We start from the raw sequence: 17,012 nt of genomic DNA, 5'->3' as shown, positions 1-17,012 counted from the left end.
GGGGGGCGCCCTGCGGGAGGGGCGTGCGGCCGCGGGGACACCGGAACGCGGCGGGGACACGGAGGGATAGGGACGGAGCCCGCGCAGTCGGGATACCCGGGACGCCACCAGCACCGCGCGGCCGTGGAGCGACGCCGGCCGAGAGGCTCCGCGCGGCCGCTCCGCTCCTTCGCGGCATGCGGGTGCCGCCCGGTCCCCATCCCCACGCAGCAGCTGGGGCCAGGCTTCGAGTCGCGCCCGTCTGGGGCCGGACCCGGCGGACGGGCTCCCCGGGAAGGGCGCCGAGGCCTGCGCGGCTTGTAGCGGAGGGGCTGCGCCCTGCCCCGGGCAGCATTGCGGAGCGAAGTGTCCCCATGGAGGCGGAGAACGCCCCGCGGGACCGTGCCGGGTCTGCTTTAACGGGCCCATGTGCTCGGCGCGGCCTCGCCAGCCCCGGCCCCGCTTAAGGTGGCCCGTGGGGCTGGGCAGGGTCTCCCTGCATTTGCTTCACCTGCAGGGGCACAGACACGGGGCTCAGGGCACGGGGCTCATGCCAGTTCCGCGGGGACACCGCCCTGACTCCAGCCCGGGGCCGAGCAGGGAGCACCCCGCTCGAGTCCACCTTAAGGGGGGAGGGCGCTCCGGCGGTGTTTGTACACAGTGTGCACACCCCGCCTGCAGCCCCTGTGCCCTGCTGCACAGCCCCTGCACCCGCCCAGCCTGCCTGCACCTCCCGGAGACACCTCTCCCTTCCACCTCAACACCCTTGACCCCAGGCCAACCTTATGGTGCTGGCTGGGGCAGCTGCAGCTCCCGTGGGGGTCACATCAGTGCTACACAGCAGATAGGAGCAGACTCTGTGCCCCCAGAACAAGGGAGACACCCCACACACACACCCTGCCAAAGCCCATCAGGGGGACAAACAGGAGACCACCCCCACCCCAGCACGCTAAGACTGAGCAGGAGAACAGGAGGCAGTGACAGTGCAGTGACAGGGCTGGGATCTCTGTTTATTGAGGTGATGCTGTGGGGCACCCCAGGGGACTGCACCAAGGCACGGTGGCACTGGGGGTATGCAAGGACCCCCAAGGAAGCAGCACCACGGTGGTGTAGCAGCAGCAGATCCCTCAGGCCTTGCCAGGGTCCTCCTTGAGCGTCACTGTGCGGTTGAACACCATCTGGGGAGAAACAGAGGGTCTGCTCAGAGCCCCATGGCGGGCAGGGGGTACTTGCACACGTGTGTGCAGGCTGCCTCACTGCCCCCAGGCCACAGGGCTCACCTTCCCCTCCTCACTGTCGGGATCCACAGAGAAGTAGCCCAGGCGTTCAAACTGGAACTTGTCAAAGGGCCGAGCGGAGCGGACAGAGCTGTCGACCAGGGCATTGTGCACCACACGCAGGGAGTCCTGGCAGGGGGGACAGCTCAGCCAGCAGCCCTACCCTTCTGTCCTCTGCACAGCCCAGCTCACCCCAGCTCCTCTTCCCCTTGAGACACAGTAAGGCCCTGCCCCAAGCGGGGTAGGGTGTTCATGGAAGTGGGTGCAGGAGGTCCCCACTTCTCCCCCGGGCCCATAACCCCAGCTGCTGCCACTACTCACAGGGTTGAGGTCACTCAGAAAGCCACCAGGTACCTCTGATGGGTCCTCAGGATTTTTGTGCAAAAACCTGCCATGAGATAAGAGTCTTATCCCAAAGCTGCCAAATGAGGGAACAGGGTCCCACTCATGGGACCCCCGAGCATCATCTTCCCCACTAAAGGTCTGGGGCAGACCCCAGCAGGGCCTGCTGCTGTACAGCTGTGCTGCTGCTCCAGCACTGCTGAGTTTGTGCTGGCCTTGGCTGGCAGTGGGATACTCACAGCCGTTCGTAGAGCCGCACTTCACAGGCCAGTGGCACTGACACCCAGTGGATGAAAGCCTTGGGCTTTTCTGCCACATCTGACTTGGTGCAGGTCACCTCCAGCTCAATGACACGCCCACTGACGTCCTGAGGGAGAGGAGACAAGCTAAGCTGTCAGGCAGCAGTCTTATCCCATATGGCAGGCCCAGGGCTGAGCCCCCAGCCCCACAGCTTGGGGACACCTTGTTCCCCTCTGTGAGGGACAGGACAGGCAGACAGCAGCCACACAGGCAGCCTGAGCCCTCCCTATGTCCAGAGCAGCCAGCATGACATGACCATAGCTGTTCTTCCCTGCTGGGGCATGGTCATGTCCTGACATTCCACAGCCCAGCCTCATGTCACCAGTGCCCACAGCCACGCACCTTGATGACATTCTGGACAGTGATGATGTAGCCAGTGTGGCGCAGCCCCACCGGCTGCCCAGGGGCCAGGCGCTTGTAGCCCTTGTCTGCCTCCTGTAAGAGAGTTCACGGCTGCATGAGGTGTCCCAGCATGGGCAGCAGGTCCCCCTCTAGCATGTCTAGAGCCCATCAGAGCTGCTGGCCCATTTGGGAGTCACAGTCAGGTGCTCAACACCCACCAATGACCTCTGTGTGCAGCACGAACACCACTTCCAGGGCTGCCAGGCTCCTGCTGCACAAGGAATAGCTCCAGGAGTGAGGGTCGTATAGCCCAGTGGGCGTGGCTTACCTCCCTGAAGTCTGTCTCCTCAATGTAGACTGTCTGGTGGAAGGGCACTTTGTGAAAACCACGGCTCTCATCGGCTGGAAAGTTGGGCACAAGGACCTCCAGTGCCTGGGGAGAAAGAGGGCTTGAATGCTGATCTCAAGGAACCCCACTCCCACAACAGCCCACGGCAGTCTCACCTTTGGAGCAGGGAAGTTGGTGATGGTGACCTTGAGGGGCTCCAGGACAGCCATGGCACGGGGGGCCTGTTCATTCAGCACCTCCCGGGCACAAGCCTCCAGCAGATGTGGCTCCATTGTCGCCTGGGCCACTGTCACACCAACCTGAGGAACAGTGTGCTGTGACCATGCTGGCCAGGGGATGCAGCAATTTGCCCTGTCCCACCCCACCCAAAGCCTACCCGTGCACAGAAGTTGTTGATGGCCTCAGGAGGGAAGCCTCGCCGGCGCAGGGCTGTCAGCGTGAAGAGACGTGGGTCATCCCAGTCCCTGAGGAAACACCAGTGTGACACCAGGCATGCTGTGGGTGAGCCCCATCATGGCAGCTGGCCCTGCTCCTACCTCACAGCACCTGTCTCCACCAGGCGGATGATCTTTCTCTTGGAGACCACGGTGTAGAGCAGGTTCAGGCGCCCATATTCCCACTGCACAGGGCAGTAAACATCCAGAGCATTGCACAGCCAGAAGTAGGAGGAGCGCCTGCAAGGGAGGTACAGGCACAGCCCAGCTCAGCCGCATGGACACACTGTCCCCCAGCACTCTGGCAGCCACCAGGTGCTGCTCCCAGGTCTAGCTCAGCCCTGGGCCATGCCATGCATGGTGCTCACCTGGCCTGGAACTCCTTGGTGCAGAGGGAGTGCGTGATGTTCTCGATGGAGTCGCAGAGGCAGTGTGTGTAGTCGTATGTGGGGTAGATGCACCTGCAAGGCAAATGGAGTCAGCTTGGGGCAGAACATGGTGCTGCTCTACTCCTGATACCTCCTCACTACCAGGAGATCCAGATCCAGCCCCACCACATGTGCCAGGACATGCCAGGCCCTCCCTACCACTTGTCCCCAGTGCGGTGGTGTGGAGTGAACTTGACACGGTAGGCAACGGGATCCATCTTCCCATCCTCCATCACCAGCTTCATCCTCAGTGTGGCTTCCCCCTCCCCAAACTTCCCCTTTCTCATGTCCTGTGGAGACAGGGGAAGCTGTCAGCTGAGCCACAGATCCAGAGCCCACAGGCACACAGCACCTGCCCCAGCTAGGAGTACCTCAAAGAGAAGGAGTGACTCCTCCACAGGCCGGTCCCGCCACGGCGAGGGTGGTGGGTTGTGGCCCTTGATCTCCTCAACCTTTTGATGGCAGACATATGCCTGACCCCTACGGAGAGGAAATACCATCACCAGACTTGAGTGACCCTTCTCCTGGGCAAGGGGGAGCCCTGACCACGGTGCAGGATAACACCACCAGCCCAGCACATTCCTACTGCCCCACATGCTCACCTGCGGATGAGCTCCAGGGCCCAGGTGTAGAGCTGGTCAAAGTAATCCGACGCATGTGTCACTGCATAAGGCTGGTAGCCTGTGGGGATGGGTGAAATGGAACAGGTTGGAGGAGCCCCAAAGGTCCAGCAGCAAGACCTGAATGCAGGGGTGTCCCTGGCACCTAGCTTGACCTGCCCTCCCTGCCCTGAGCCATACCCAGCCACTCCACCATCTCCCGGATGGCTGTGAAGTATTTCTCCTCCTCCTTCTCGGGGTTGGTGTCATCATAGCGCAAGAAGCACACGCCACCATTGGCCTGGGGATGAAGAGACAGTGAGCACTTGCTCCCTAAGGGACCAGCAGCCAAGCAGCAGGGAAAGGCAGGGGCCAGGGTGGCTTGGTGCTTTTTACCTTGGCATAACCAAAGTTGAAGTTGATGGCCTTGGCATGGCCAATGTGCAGGATCCCGTTAGGCTCAGGAGGGAAGCGTGTCCGTACCTGAAGAGGCAAAGGGGACACCTCTCTCCTTCAGCAGGAGATCTTTACCTTCCCTGACAGCAGTGACACTGACATGAGCCCCCGGCAATCGTGCAGAGCACCCTGTGCTGTGTGGGTGCTGCCTCTGCTGTGCCCCCTGTGAGCTGTGTGTTCCCCACCCACCCCAGCTGTGTCACTGTCACGTGGAACTGCTGGGCTGTGGGATACGGCCTCACCTGCCCACCCGTGATTGCCAGGTGCTGCTTCAGCAGGGCCATAGTGTTGGGTGTCACCACGTAGCCCTCAGTCTTGTAGTTCTCTCCTGCAGACAGAGGATACTCAGGGCTGCAGCAGTGCCCTAACCTTGCCAAGCCCAGCAGCCAGGGGGGAAGGACACAGGACCTGTCCAGTTCTCTGCAGCACGGAGAGCTGGGACCAGGCAGAGCCAGTGGAGTGGCCCCACATATGGCAGCGGCACCTCGCACTCACCTGGCTTGTGGAACTTCAGGGCTTCTCCTCGCAGCTGCTCCAGCAGTGACTTTGTCTCTGTGCCCATGTCACCTGCAGGGAGATGGGGCTGAGCTCCCTGACCACAGCTCCCAGGGCCCAGCTCAGAAGCAGGTCCAGCAGGAACTAAAGGATTGGGGAAGAGGATAGTCTCTTACCATTCTCCACCACAGCCACCTTCTGTTTCTCTACTGGAGCCAGACGGGCCTTTGCCACCTGCAGAGACCAGCACAGCATGCTGAATGCCCAGCTGCAGCACATACCTTCCCCTCATGGCCCAGCTTGCTGGCCCCAGAGCTCCCTCTAGACCTGTACCTATGGTGGCAGAGCAGCTATTTGGGATCCTGACGGGACACTTGGCAAGAAAATACCATTCAAGTCTGCAGCCTCCCCTTCTCCTTACCTTTGGTTTCTTTTCCAGATCAGCTTCTGTCTTTGGCCCAAGCAAATGCAGCACCTGGAGAAGAGTGACACAGTCAGGAGTCAAAAAGGCTCCTGGACTAGGTGTGTCCTAGTGTCCTGTCCAGTCATCACTCCACTCACCCTGCCTGCATCTAGGTGGGGCAGGCTGTCCCCAGGGCTGGGCCCTCTAGGGGACTGGCTGACAGGTCACAGCACACCCAGGGGACCACAGCAGCACCTGACACAGTAACCTCACACCCACCTGCAGGTCCACCTCGTTCTTGATGGTCTTCCCGTCTGCCCACCGCAGCTGGCTCCGTGCCTCCCCTGCAGACAGGGCACCTCGTGGGCAAGGGGCAGTGCTCAAGCCCGGGGGAGCTTCAGCCAGGGAGCTGATGCAGAATGCCACACCCTTTGCCCCAGGGCTGTCCCTGTTGCTGGGCACTACGGCCCTGCCTGTGTGTGGGATCTGGCAGGATGACATCTCCCCATGGCAAAGGGCTGGCTCTTGGGATTCAGGGGAGCACAGTGGCACTGGCAGTCAGGCACAGGGACGTGACAGCCACCAGCACCAGGCAGGGGCTGCCCCGGTGTCACCACTCACCCATCAGCAGCCCCATGTTGAAGTGGTAGCGCTCTACCAGCAGCTCTGCTCGGTGCTTGTTGATCACAGCCTCCACCTGGGAGCAGCACAGGGATTCCAGGGTGAGCAAGGCAGGCAGGAGCACAGCAGGAGCCAGTCCAATGTCCCCTGTGCTGTCTCCACAGGGTCCCAGCCCCACTCACCGCCTCCTCGATCTGCTCGGGGGTGATGCAGACCCCCAAACCGCAAGCCCGCTCAAAGTCTGCCACGTCCAGGGGCTCCAAGGGGTGGCTCCTCACGTACTCCAGGGCAGCTGGGGACAGAGCAGGGATGAAGAACGGTGCCCGCGGGGCCGGGACCGGGCGGGGACAGGGCCGCACGGTACCGCTGAGCTGCAGGTCGGTGAGGATCTCCTTGCGAGCGATGTAGCCGACGAGGAAGCCGAGGTGTTTCGGGTCCTTGAGGCGGGCGGCCGCGTTGTACAGAAGTGTCCCGGTGGCCTTGTCCAGCGCCGGGCCCAGCGCGCTCCGAGCCTGTCACCACCCCGGAGAGCATCAGGACAGGACCGAGGCCCGGCGAACCGGCGGCACCGGGGGACAGAGCGGGACAGGGTAGTGCCAAGGGCCGGGAGGCTGGGGGATCCCGGCAAGGCTGGGGTCCAGGGGGTGACAGCGGGACCACGGTGCCAATGTACCCAGGTGACACCGGAGATCGGGTTACCGAGTCACACCGATACCGGGGTACCGAGTTTCCAGGGTGGCCGGGTCCCCAGGTGACATCGGGGTGACGGGATACTGGAGATCGAGGACCGGGGACCAGGGTGCAGGCCCGCGGCGGACGCACCTGCAGCACAGCCCGGCGCAGCAGCGCACTGAGTGCCCCGTTGCGCAGCGTCTCCCGCGCCTTGGCCTCGCTGAGGCCGATGCCCGTGAACAGCCCCAGCGCCTCCTCCACTTCCTCCGCCGCCATCGCTGCCGCCGCCGCCGCCATGCTGCCGCCTCCGTCCGGGGGCGGGGCCGTGCCCAGCCAACCGGCAGTGAGAGCGCTCAGTGCCGGCCAATGGCAGGCGGGGATTCGGCGCGGACCGGGCCAATGGGCGCGCGGGAGGCGGGCTCAGCGCGCGGGCTGTTGCATCATTTAAAGAGACCGGCGGCGGCGACCACGTGGGGGGCGGGGCTGGAGGCGGGCCCCGGGCGGGGCTGGAGGCGGGCCCCGGGCGGGGCTGGAGGCGGGCCCCGGGCGGGGCGGGCTCCGATCCCGCCCGGCGCCCCCGCGCTCCGGGGCTGATGCCCGCACCTCCAGTGTGCCCTGTGCGTCTCTGTCTGCCCCGACGGGCACGGGCCGTGCGGCGAGCCCCTGGGGATACACGTGCCCAAGGTCCTGGGGTGGAGAGCGCGTCGCGGTGGCGGCTTCAGCACGGTGTATGCAGGGCTAGGCCGGCTCGGCGTCCCCGGCTCCCCCGGATTGTGCGTGGTCGTTTGGCCCTGCCAACCTAGTGTCCGCCCTCTTCCCATCTCCCCTGTCCCCCTCGCTGCCCTAGTACACCCCTCATCCCAATGTCCCAGGCTTCCCTAGACCGGTGGAACTTTGGCTGCCTCAGCCCAGTGTCCTCCTGCCCCACCCCCCGCCCCATCTGATGTCTTGTCCAGTCTGATGTCCTCAGCTCTCCCTTTGCCCCGCCAGCTTCCCCAGCCTGGTATACTCCAGCTCTTCCGGCCCGGTGCCCCCGGGTGTCCTCCACAACCCCACGTTTTCTGCCTCAGCCCGGGAGTCACTGCCCCAACCCGATATCCACCTCCCAGCTTGGTGTCTCCTCTTAGCTCAGTGCCCCCCTAGCTCAGTGTCTCATCCATCCTACTCCCACCTCAGCCCGAGTAGCGGCAGACTCGAGTGGTTGTGGAAGGGGGTTTATTGGAAATACGAGGTGGGAGGAGGCACTAGCAGGTCCTGCCAGCCAGAGCCACCAGACACAACCAGACAAGGCAGGTTCTGGCTCCTCCATGGGTGGGTGCTGGAGTCAACGCTGGTGTCACAGTGAGTCCCACACCACGGAGGGAACAGCCATGGCTGAGCACTGGCACAGAGCTATAGTTCCATCCTGGTGCCAGGCACTGTGTCTGTCCCCTTGGTGGCCGCCTGCTCCCTGCCCGTAGCTGGCAGTGGCTTTAAGCTATAGCGGGCACTGACATTGGTACCTGAGACGCTGCGGTATTCGCCCATCTCCGTGCGCACGCTCTCGTTCTGGGTGATGGTGAGCAGCACCGGCACGGAGAGCGTCACCTCCTTCCGAAGCACTTGGATGCTGAGCGCTGTGCGCGGGGGGATCTTGGCCGGCAGCTGCACCTCCACGCGCTGCCGGCGAGTGCTGCTTTCGCTGCGCCCTTTCTGCACCGTGAAGATGTTGGAGGCTTCCACGGTAAGCGTGAAGGAGAGCCCGGCTTTGAGGCTGGTGGCATTGCTGAAGTGGAAGCTCTGCCAGAGTGTGGTGCCGTACTCCCGGCTGCTGCTGGCCGCCAGTGCCTGCTCTGACTCGGTCTCGTTCACCCCCTCAATCTCATCCACCAGCACCTCCCGCTCCTCCTCCACCCGCTTCTGTTCCCAGAGGAGACGTGCTAAGACCAGGGGCCGCCCAGGACGTAGCGGGCGCAGGTGGGACAGCCGAGACTGAAAGTTCAGCTCCAGTTTGTAGTCGGCGAGGTGCTCACCGGGCCACGCCAGGCAGTGCCAGCCGCCCCGGCCGGGGTGCTGGTAGAGCAGCCAGACCCCTCGCTGCACTGTGTGGGAGGCCACCCGGTCGTTGAAGTACCCATACGCCAAGTTGGTCTCCTCTGTCACCACCTTGCAGGCACCTTGGAAGTTGGGGTGCTCGTAGAGGGTGATCTGGGGGTCCCCCAGGTCGTGGTGCACGAGGCGCAGTGCCGAGAAGCTGTTGGGCCGATCCACAGAGGGGTACTCGCCCTCCTCGAAGGCATACGGCTCCCCCTCGTATTTGGGGTCCGTGTAGGCAATCCATGGCTGCCCTTCCACCTTCAGGGAGGCGATGCAGTTCCCAAAATCCAGCTCGTGCAGGTCAGGCACGTCGCAGGTGAACTCTCGGCTCAGCCCCTCGAAGTTGGCGTGCTCGTACACTGTGATCCGGTTCATGGCGCTGTGGGTGCCTGCCCCTGCCAGGGCACAACAGGGGCCACGTCCCCTCCTATGGGCTCACGGGGTGCTACAGGAGACCCCTGAGGAAAGCCCAGCAAGCAAAGGCAAACCTTGGCACCCCTTTAACTCTTGTCTTCTGCCTTTCCTTTGCCCACCTGCTGCCTGGGCCCCGTGCTCTCACCGTCTGTGCTGGCAGCACCCTGCAGCTGTGCCTTTTAGGAAGGGATGGTGGGACCAGGGCGTGCTGTGGCACGAAGCGAAGGCGATGACAGTGCTCGCCCCCGCACCCTGAGCCCAACCCTTGTCCCCACTTGGTGCTGGGGAGTCAGCCAGGCCCCGCACACCGGGATGCCAGCCGGTCCCACAGACCAGCCCTGCCGGAAAGTCCTGCCGTGCCCCAGGCACGTGAGGCTCCTGCTAAAGAGTCACCGCCAATTATCAGTGATGCTTCCGCCCTGCCTGCGCTAATTACAGTGTGCATCGCCGGTGGGGCAGGAACTGCTGGCTCACCCCACCAGGGTGAGAGGGCATCGTGGTGGGGCAAGCCGGCGCCCCAAAACAAGAGCCTCTGAACCCTGGTTATCCCAGCAATTGGATATGGACACCTGGCATGGTGGCACTGCTCCAGCCCAGTCTCTGAGGATGGCTGGGGCAGATGGGAACACTTCTTCCCCCTTGTCGCTTCGTGGGGTGCCCAAGGCACTGCTGGGGTGGGATGCTGGGCACAGCAGGACACTGACATCTAACCGAGGCTTTGGCACACAGCCACTCCAAGCTGCCACTCCAGCATGCTGGTGGTTTCCTCCGGGCTCCATGAAGGTTGCCATGGCATGAATTGGAGCTGGCCTCCCCAGGAGCTACTGCTGTGGGGCACAGGGCACGTGCACTCGCTAGCTGGCACCCTGCTGAAACAGGGCTCAGGCAGCTCACAGCTTCTGGGGCAAGGTTAAGCCTTTGACTTCTGGCTACATGCCCAGAAGCTGCCTCATCCACTTGTCCACACAGCCCTCACCAGCCCAGGGTTTTTCCCAAGGCACAGTGCATGGAGTGGGGAGGCACAAGGCTGATATGAAAAGCTCCTGGTGGGGTACAGCTGGACCCTGACCCACCCCTTGGGGACAGTCAAAACCCTCAAAGCCTCTGGGCTAAAATCTGCCTCTTGGAGCTGATAAGCAAGGCCAGCCCTTGGCTGCATGGGGACCCCCGGTCCCACCAGGGTTTGGTACAGCCTGCAGGCACCCACATCCTGTGGTGGAGAAGGATGGAGACCCCATTGCTCCACCAACAGCCTGTACCCCACAAGTCGGCGAGAGGAACCCAGGCATCCCTGAATTCTTGAACCCTATTCCCTTCAAACCTCTTTCCCCCAAAGGCCAGTGCCACCCCACACCTCACCCCTCAGTTGTCCGCTGCTGGTGCCCCACTTCCCCTGCCTGCAGTGCCAGGACTGCCAGGGTCTCCCAGTTTATTGCCAGATGTCGGGGCGGTTGGGGTTACACCAGACAAACGCTACGGGAAGCAGTTAGTGAGTGGGGGGCCATGGGGGCCGCGGGCAGGGGCCAGGGAAGGGCTGTCCCACTCGCTCCCCCAGCCGGCGGCCTCCCTGCCGTTCCCCCGGGCTGCCACGCTCCCCCGCGCCGGGGACCCCTCCTGTGCCCCGTGGCTGCCCTGGCTCCGTGGCCCCCAGCACCCCCCAGCTCGCTGTGTTCTCCCCCTGAGCGAGGCCGGCGGCCGGGGCGGCGCGGGGGGCACGGGGCAGCGTGGGTGGGTGGGAGGCGGTGCTGGCATTATTGCTATGGCGGGCGGGAGCAGCGCGACCCTCCCCACGCTCAGATCACAGTCTCGAAGAGCGTCGCCTTCTCCTTGGGGGGCTCTGGGGCCAGCAGCTTGGCTTCTGCCTCTGGCGTCAGGTACTCCAGGTGGTGTTGGCCCCAGATTGGAGTGGTCAGGAGCTGCCAGCGCTGTGGGGACATCGCGTCAGCGCCCAGAGACAACGGCACTGGGACTGCCTGGACCCAGCAATGCACAGGGAGAGGAAAGGGATGGGATTTGGGTGGGGGTGGAGGTGAGACTGGGACAGGAAAGGGATTGAAATGGGATTGAGAAAGGGAGAGAGATTGCACAGGGACAGGGATGGGACTGAGACTGACAGGATTACGACAGTGATGTCAGTAAGGATGGGGTTTGGGTGAGGCTGGGAGTAAGACAGCAGTGAGGATAGGAATCTGAAAGGAGTGAGAGAAATGAAGACAGGAAGAGGACTTGGATGGGGCGAGTCTAAGATGGGAAAAGGACTAAATGAGATTGAGAGAAGGACAGGAATTAAAAGGAGACAGTGATGGGGACGTGCACAGGATCTGACTGCAATAGGGATAGGGATAGGACTGAGACAGTGATGTAAGCATCGGTGGGAATCAGGTAAGATTGGGAATAGACAGCAATGGGGACAGGGATGGGATTTGGGTGGGAGTGAGACAATGGGGACAGGCACATGATTTGGATGGGAATGAGACAGTGATGAAAACAGGGGTGAGACCTTGTTGTGGATGGGACTGTGATGGCAACGTGGATAGTGGTGGGATTTGAATGGGAATCAGACAGTGATAAAGACAGGGATGGGATCTGGTGGTGGAAGGGACTGAGATGGCAATGTGGATGGTGGAATTTGACTGGGGCCGGGACTGGGCCATGGACAGGACTAAGAAGGGGACAACCATGGCTGAGAATGGGGTGGGGACAGAGGCGGGAGTGATCCCGCTGCACTGCCCTCACCTCGCGCAAGGAGCCTTTGCAGCGCAGGAGCTTGTAGATAACAGTGCAGGGGATGCAGAGCATGGAGGAGAGTGCCAGGACCCAGCCGATGGCTTCCCCCCACCACGGGTACACGTATGTCTTATTGTATGTCAGCGGCTTGTAGTTCACCACGTGGAACACGAAGACGCCCTGGGTGGAGAGAGGGAGGTGAGGTCCCCACCCCGACGCGGTCACCGCCGAGCCCCCGAGCCGCGCGCTCGCCCCACGGCAGCGACACGCGTGTGCCGGCAGCGGCCGCCGGGGGGCGCTCCGTGCCCACGGCGCAGCGCGGGGCGGGGGCACACGCGTGTCCCCACCCACGGTGGCCTCGCTCACCACGCAGACCAGCGGTGTCACCACAGCCCAGCACCACTTCATGACGGGCAGGGGCCGGTAGCCGATCATACGGGCCACATCGTCCATGAAGCGGTCGGCACCTATGGGGAGGAGGGCGTCAGCTGGGGCACTTGTGTCCCACCTTGTGTCCTCCCTTGTGTCCCCCTCCCCGTGTCCCCCTGGCCTCACCATAGACCCAGGCAATGACCACGCACTCCCAGAAAGCCTGCCACAGCAACGTGATCCCGCTGGCCGAGTAGTTGTCAAAGAGCTGGAATACGTACATGCCGCCCTGCCAGGAAGGTGCCCGTGTCACCAGCATTGTGCTGGCTGCCCAGCTCGCCACCACACTGGCAAGTCATAGCCTTGCCAGCACCGGTACCACGCCTGGCATTGTCACCCTGCATGCCATGGGCACCCTGCTCCCACAGCACCCCTACGCCACAGAGACCCCCGTGCCATGGGCAGCTCCACTGACACCAGGGCAGCAGCCCCAGTGAGCTCCTGCCCCACAGTGGGATATCATGGGGAGTGATGCCTCAGGAACAGGTACAGGTGGCCGGTGTGGGGCTGGCCGGCAGTGTCCCTGCTGTGTCCCCCACCTGTGTGACCATGGAGAGGTCAATGAGGCAGCAGATGATGCAGCAGAGCGCAGCGGTGAGCTCACGGCGCAGGGAGCCAGCCCCCGGCTGGGGGAACAAGTCCAGGATGCCCGTGATGAAACCCTCCACACCGACAAACTGTGGCACAAAGCAGAGCTCAGTGGGGACGGGCCACCCATCCTCTCTCTGTTCCCCATCTCCCTGGTTGCCACAGCACCTGGCTGTCCAGCCCCAGCACGAGAAGCATGATGAAAAAGAGCGTGGCCCACAGCGGGGACAAGGGCATCAGCGTCACAGCTTTGGGGTACGCGATGAAAGCCAGCCCAGGACCTGCAGGAGAGTGGGGTCAGAGATGCCACTCAAGGGGTGACACAGAAGACACAGTTGGCATCCAGCATCCATCACTTACCAGACTCGGCCACCTTGGAGATGTCCACGCCCTGCTCAGAGGCCATGAAGCCGAGCACAGAGAAGACAACAAAGCCGGCAAAGAAGCTGGTGCAGCTGTTGATCACAGCCAGGATGTAGGCATCCCTGTGGGCACAGCATCTAAGGAAGTGCTCGGGGGTACTGGGGGACACACCAGGGAGTCAGTGGGGCACACTGGGGGGCCTGCCTGCAGCTGGTACAGCCCTACCTGTAGCAGTTGTTGTGGAAGCGGTTGTAGCTGCCCAGTGCGGTCAGGGCGCCCAGCCCGATGGCGTAGGAGAAGAACACCTGGGTGCCAGCATCAATCCAGACCTGGGGTGTGAGGGAGGATGTCACGGGGTGATGGCGGTGCCAGGGCGTTGTCTAGCACCCAACTCCCTGCTGCTCTCCCCACTGCCCTCACCTGTGCCTCAACCAGCTTGGACCAGTCAGGTTTCAGGTAGTAGATGATGCCACCCAGAGCGCCAGGCAGTGTTACTCCGTGGACCAACAGGAGGATGAGGACCACATACGGGAAGAGTGCCGTGAAGTAGACAATCTGAAGAGCAGTGGGTGGCCATGAGACCCCCCAGGCCAGGGCTCTCTGTCACGTGCCACAGGTGTCCCAGCAGGACCAGAGCTTGGGAACATCCCCAGCAGCTGGAAGCACCTCCCGGACACATGTGGGACACAGGCCTCCCACCCCTTTGGGCTGTGGCACAGGAGGGCAGGAGCCAACAGTGCCACGTGTTGCAGTCTTCTTTCATGCCAGTGGCCCTGATGCATGTTCCCCCTGCCAGCATTACCTTCCCAGTCGACTTGACACCCTTCCAGATGCAGAAGTAGACAATGACCCAGGTGGTAAGCAAGCAGAGGATCATCTCCCAGTTCATCTCCCCTGGCTCGCTGAGTCCCCCAGAGAGACGCAGCACCTTGTTCCTGCAGAGTGGGGCTGTGCTGAGCACCAGCATGACACTCCTAGCCCCAGAGAACACCCTCCTGCTTCCCACACTCACTCCCAAAACTCAATGACAGGTGAGCGCTTGTTGGTCATGTTGGTGCAGCTGAAGTTGGAGGTCCAAGTGCTGGCAGTGGCGTTAATGCTGACATTTTGGCACAGGTCCAGGTTGAAGAGCTCCGTGCACTGCTCCGTGTTCCAAGAATGGCCACAGGTGGCCCAGGGCAGGGTGTCCGTCAGTGAATGCACCAGGTAAAAGAGCCCCCACACCAAGATCATGATGTAGTAGGAGTTGCAGAAGAAGACGATCACCATAGAGGCCAGGCCTAAACCTGTGGCACGGGGGGATCAGAGCCCACAGGCACCTGTGGGCATCTGGCAGCCAGCATGGAGTGGGATATGGGGTGTTGTAGGGATGGGGGAGGACAGAGAATGGACAGGGACAGGACAGGGAAAGCTGGCAGTCCTGGACAGGACAGGAGAGAGCTGGTGGGAATGGGACAGGGAAGCTGGCAGCCCCAGGCAGGACAGGACAGGGTGGGGACAGCTGGCAGCATGGCACAGGACCAGGGGGGAGCCGGCAAGATACCTCTGGAGCTGGGGATCCAGCAGCTGCCCAGGATCCTGCAGCATGCAGGCAGGGAGCCACAGGGACAGGCAAGGCAGGCAGGGCAGCACAGGGTGCCATGGGGCACAGGTGCAGGCAGCTGCCATCCTTGGCCATGGCAAAGGGCGGCAGTGGGACGCGGGCAAGGTGCAGGGGAGCAGGCAGGGCGTGGGCAGGGTGCTGCCAGCCCCAGCAGGCTGTGTGCAGCCTGGCACAGTCAGGGTGCAGACAGGGTGCCGGGGGCCCTGGCCAGGGTGCAGGGGCCGCGGAAAGGGTGCAGGCAGGGCGCGGGCAGGGCGCGGCGTTACCCTTGAAGAGGGGGGCGATGTTCCAGGCGGCGATGCCCCCCTGCTTCATGAACTGTCCCAGAGCCACCTCCAAGAAGAAGATGGGGATGCCGCCCACGAAGACGATGAGCAGGTAGGGGATGAGGAAGACGCCTGGGGCCGGGGGCAGGGGGCCGGCTCAGCCGCCGCCGTCCCCCCGGCCCCCCCTTTCATTCCCCCCCTTCCCCGCGCCGCCCGCCCGGACGCAGCGAATGGCAAAGGCGCCTCCGCGCCCTCCCCTCGCCGCGATGTAGGTCAGCACGGGCAGGTAGTGGGGGGCTCCCGCGACCCCCCGCCCCGTGAGTGACTCCGGAACACCGCGGGCTGGCCCGGGAGCCCCTCGAAGGCGCAGGGCGAGCTGACCCAGCGTGGGGTGACCCCCAGGCACACACTCCGGGGCGGGAAGGGGGTGCCCCCCGCGCCGCGGGACGCACCCCCGCGGCGTGGGGCGAGCACGAGGCTCACCTCCGCCGTTCTTGTAGCACAGGTAGGGGAAGCGCCAGACGTTGCCCAGCCCCACGGCGAAGCCCACGCAGGACATGATGAAATCCATCTGCCGGGTCCATGTCTCCCGTTCGGGGGCGGCCTCTTTGGGGGGACCAGGGGGTCGCACCAGTGGTGCCGTCACTGTTCGCTCCTCGCCCGCCGTGGGGGGCTCTGTGCCCTCCGCCCCGCCGGGGCCTTCTGCCGAGACGGGGGTTGTGGGGATGCCCACGCCGCCGTCACGCGCGCCCGTGGGGGCGCCGTGGCGGGGGGGAAAGCACCTCCCCCCCCCGCGCGCCCCTCTCCGCGCGTAGGGGCGTGACGTCAGATGTCAGGCCGGCGCGTGACGTCACAATGCAGAGCGGTGACTCACCCCGCGGCGGCGGGAGGGGGCGCGCCGCGGTCGCGCGTGGCCGTGGGCCCCCCTCTCTCCCTCCCCAAGCTCATCCCTCCCCGGCGTTCCCCGCTTACCGGAGCCCGCGGGGGCAGCGGCGGCCGCGGCTGTGGCGGTGGCGGCGTCGCGTCGCGGGGCGTCGGGCGGCTGCGGGGCGGCCGTGTCGGTGGGGACGGGGGGCATGTCGCGGGGGGCCGGGGAGCGGGGGCGGGTCGGGGGCGGCTCCGTGGCCGAGGGGGGCTCAGAAGCAATCCACGAAGCACTTGAAGGTGAGTCGGAAGAACCTCATTGAGGGTGGCGGGGCGCGGCGGGGCGGGCCGGGCCGGGCGGGCGGCTCAGAGCCGGGCTGCGGGGCCGGCGCCGCGCGGCCGCTCCGGGGCTCTCTGCGCCGCGGCACCGGGCGGCGGCGGAGGCAGCGACCGGCCGCACCGCCCCCCGAGCCCCATTGGCCGCGCCACCCGCCCGCGGCTTGACGGGACTTGCAGTTCCGACGCACTGGCACCGGCCGCGGGGCGAGGCGGGGGGCACGGGGGTACGAGGCACACCCGGCGGGATTCCGGGCACTACGGACAGCGAGGGACGGCGTTGGTAACGGGGGATACCGGGCACGAAGGACACAAGGCAGTAGGGCACGCCCGGGGACACCAGGGAGTGGAGCGCTAGGGACAGCAGGTGACAAGACAGGCAGGGAACAAGGCACTTCAGCGCACAACAGGCACTGGAACTCCGGGACTTGCACGGCTCGTCCCACCAGCACCAGGGCACAGGAGAAGACACGAGGCACTAAAGCGGCAGGATTTGCACAGGGGACACGAGACAACAGGGTGCAGCCAGCAGCAGGAGCGCACGAGGCACCAGGGAACACTGTGTCCCCTGCCGCTGCTGTGGAGTGCACCCGGCAATGGCACCGGTCCCTGAGGGATATTAGGGTATAGCGAGCACCAAGTCACACCA

General features: G+C 64.0%; 2 protein-coding genes and 1 pseudogene across 4 annotated transcripts; all 3 read right to left on the bottom strand.

Annotated features, from left to right (window-relative positions):
• Nucleotides 1-968: 968 nt before the first annotated feature.
• Nucleotides 969-7,029, bottom strand: QARS1 (glutaminyl-tRNA synthetase 1). The gene is made up of 24 exons (XM_054639910.2): nt 6,848-7,029; nt 6,390-6,537; nt 6,208-6,317; nt 6,026-6,101; nt 5,684-5,748; nt 5,423-5,476; nt 5,178-5,235; nt 5,002-5,073; nt 4,749-4,834; nt 4,447-4,533; nt 4,252-4,351; nt 4,054-4,132; nt 3,823-3,931; nt 3,611-3,741; nt 3,392-3,484; nt 3,126-3,263; nt 2,966-3,053; nt 2,745-2,888; nt 2,569-2,673; nt 2,241-2,333; nt 1,838-1,965; nt 1,578-1,644; nt 1,260-1,385; nt 969-1,157 (listed from the first exon to the last, which is right to left on the bottom strand). Exons 1-24 carry the CDS (start codon nt 6,992-6,994, stop codon nt 1,107-1,109), a joined length of 2,355 nt encoding a protein of 784 aa, XP_054495885.2. The 5' UTR covers nt 6,995-7,029; the 3' UTR covers nt 969-1,106.
• An 866-nt stretch (nt 7,030-7,895) lies between these two features.
• LOC129124920 (epidermal differentiation-specific protein pseudogene) lies at nt 7,896-10,452 on the bottom strand (annotated as a pseudogene).
• A 147-nt stretch (nt 10,453-10,599) lies between these two features.
• SLC6A8 (solute carrier family 6 member 8) lies at nt 10,600-16,473 on the bottom strand. 3 transcript variants are annotated; one of them, XM_077184310.1, is made up of 14 exons: nt 16,136-16,473; nt 15,647-15,862; nt 15,164-15,295; nt 14,307-14,580; nt 14,097-14,229; nt 13,715-13,849; nt 13,520-13,623; nt 13,292-13,416; nt 13,100-13,212; nt 12,883-13,020; nt 12,470-12,572; nt 12,281-12,381; nt 11,924-12,094; nt 10,600-11,112 (listed from the first exon to the last, which is right to left on the bottom strand). In XM_077184310.1, the coding sequence occupies exons 1-14, from the start codon at nt 16,239-16,241 to the stop codon at nt 10,981-10,983; spliced, it is 1,983 nt and encodes a 660-aa protein (XP_077040425.1). In that variant the 5' UTR covers nt 16,242-16,473; the 3' UTR covers nt 10,600-10,980. The 3 variants fall into 3 exon arrangements, with proteins under 3 accessions (XP_077040425.1, XP_054496091.1, XP_077040426.1); XM_054640116.2 differs by having other exon boundaries at nt 15,647-15,865; nt 16,136-16,472; XM_077184311.1 differs by having other exon boundaries at nt 15,647-15,769; nt 16,136-16,472.
• Between the last annotated feature and the right edge of the window lie 539 nt (nt 16,474-17,012).

This window comes from Agelaius phoeniceus, chromosome 11, assembly GCF_051311805.1.
Source record: "Agelaius phoeniceus isolate bAgePho1 chromosome 11, bAgePho1.hap1, whole genome shotgun sequence".
NCBI classification, from domain to species: domain Eukaryota; kingdom Metazoa; phylum Chordata; class Aves; order Passeriformes; family Icteridae; genus Agelaius; species Agelaius phoeniceus.
The sequence above is the reverse complement of the archived record's forward strand: the minus strand, read 5'-3'. Positions and strand labels throughout refer to the sequence as shown.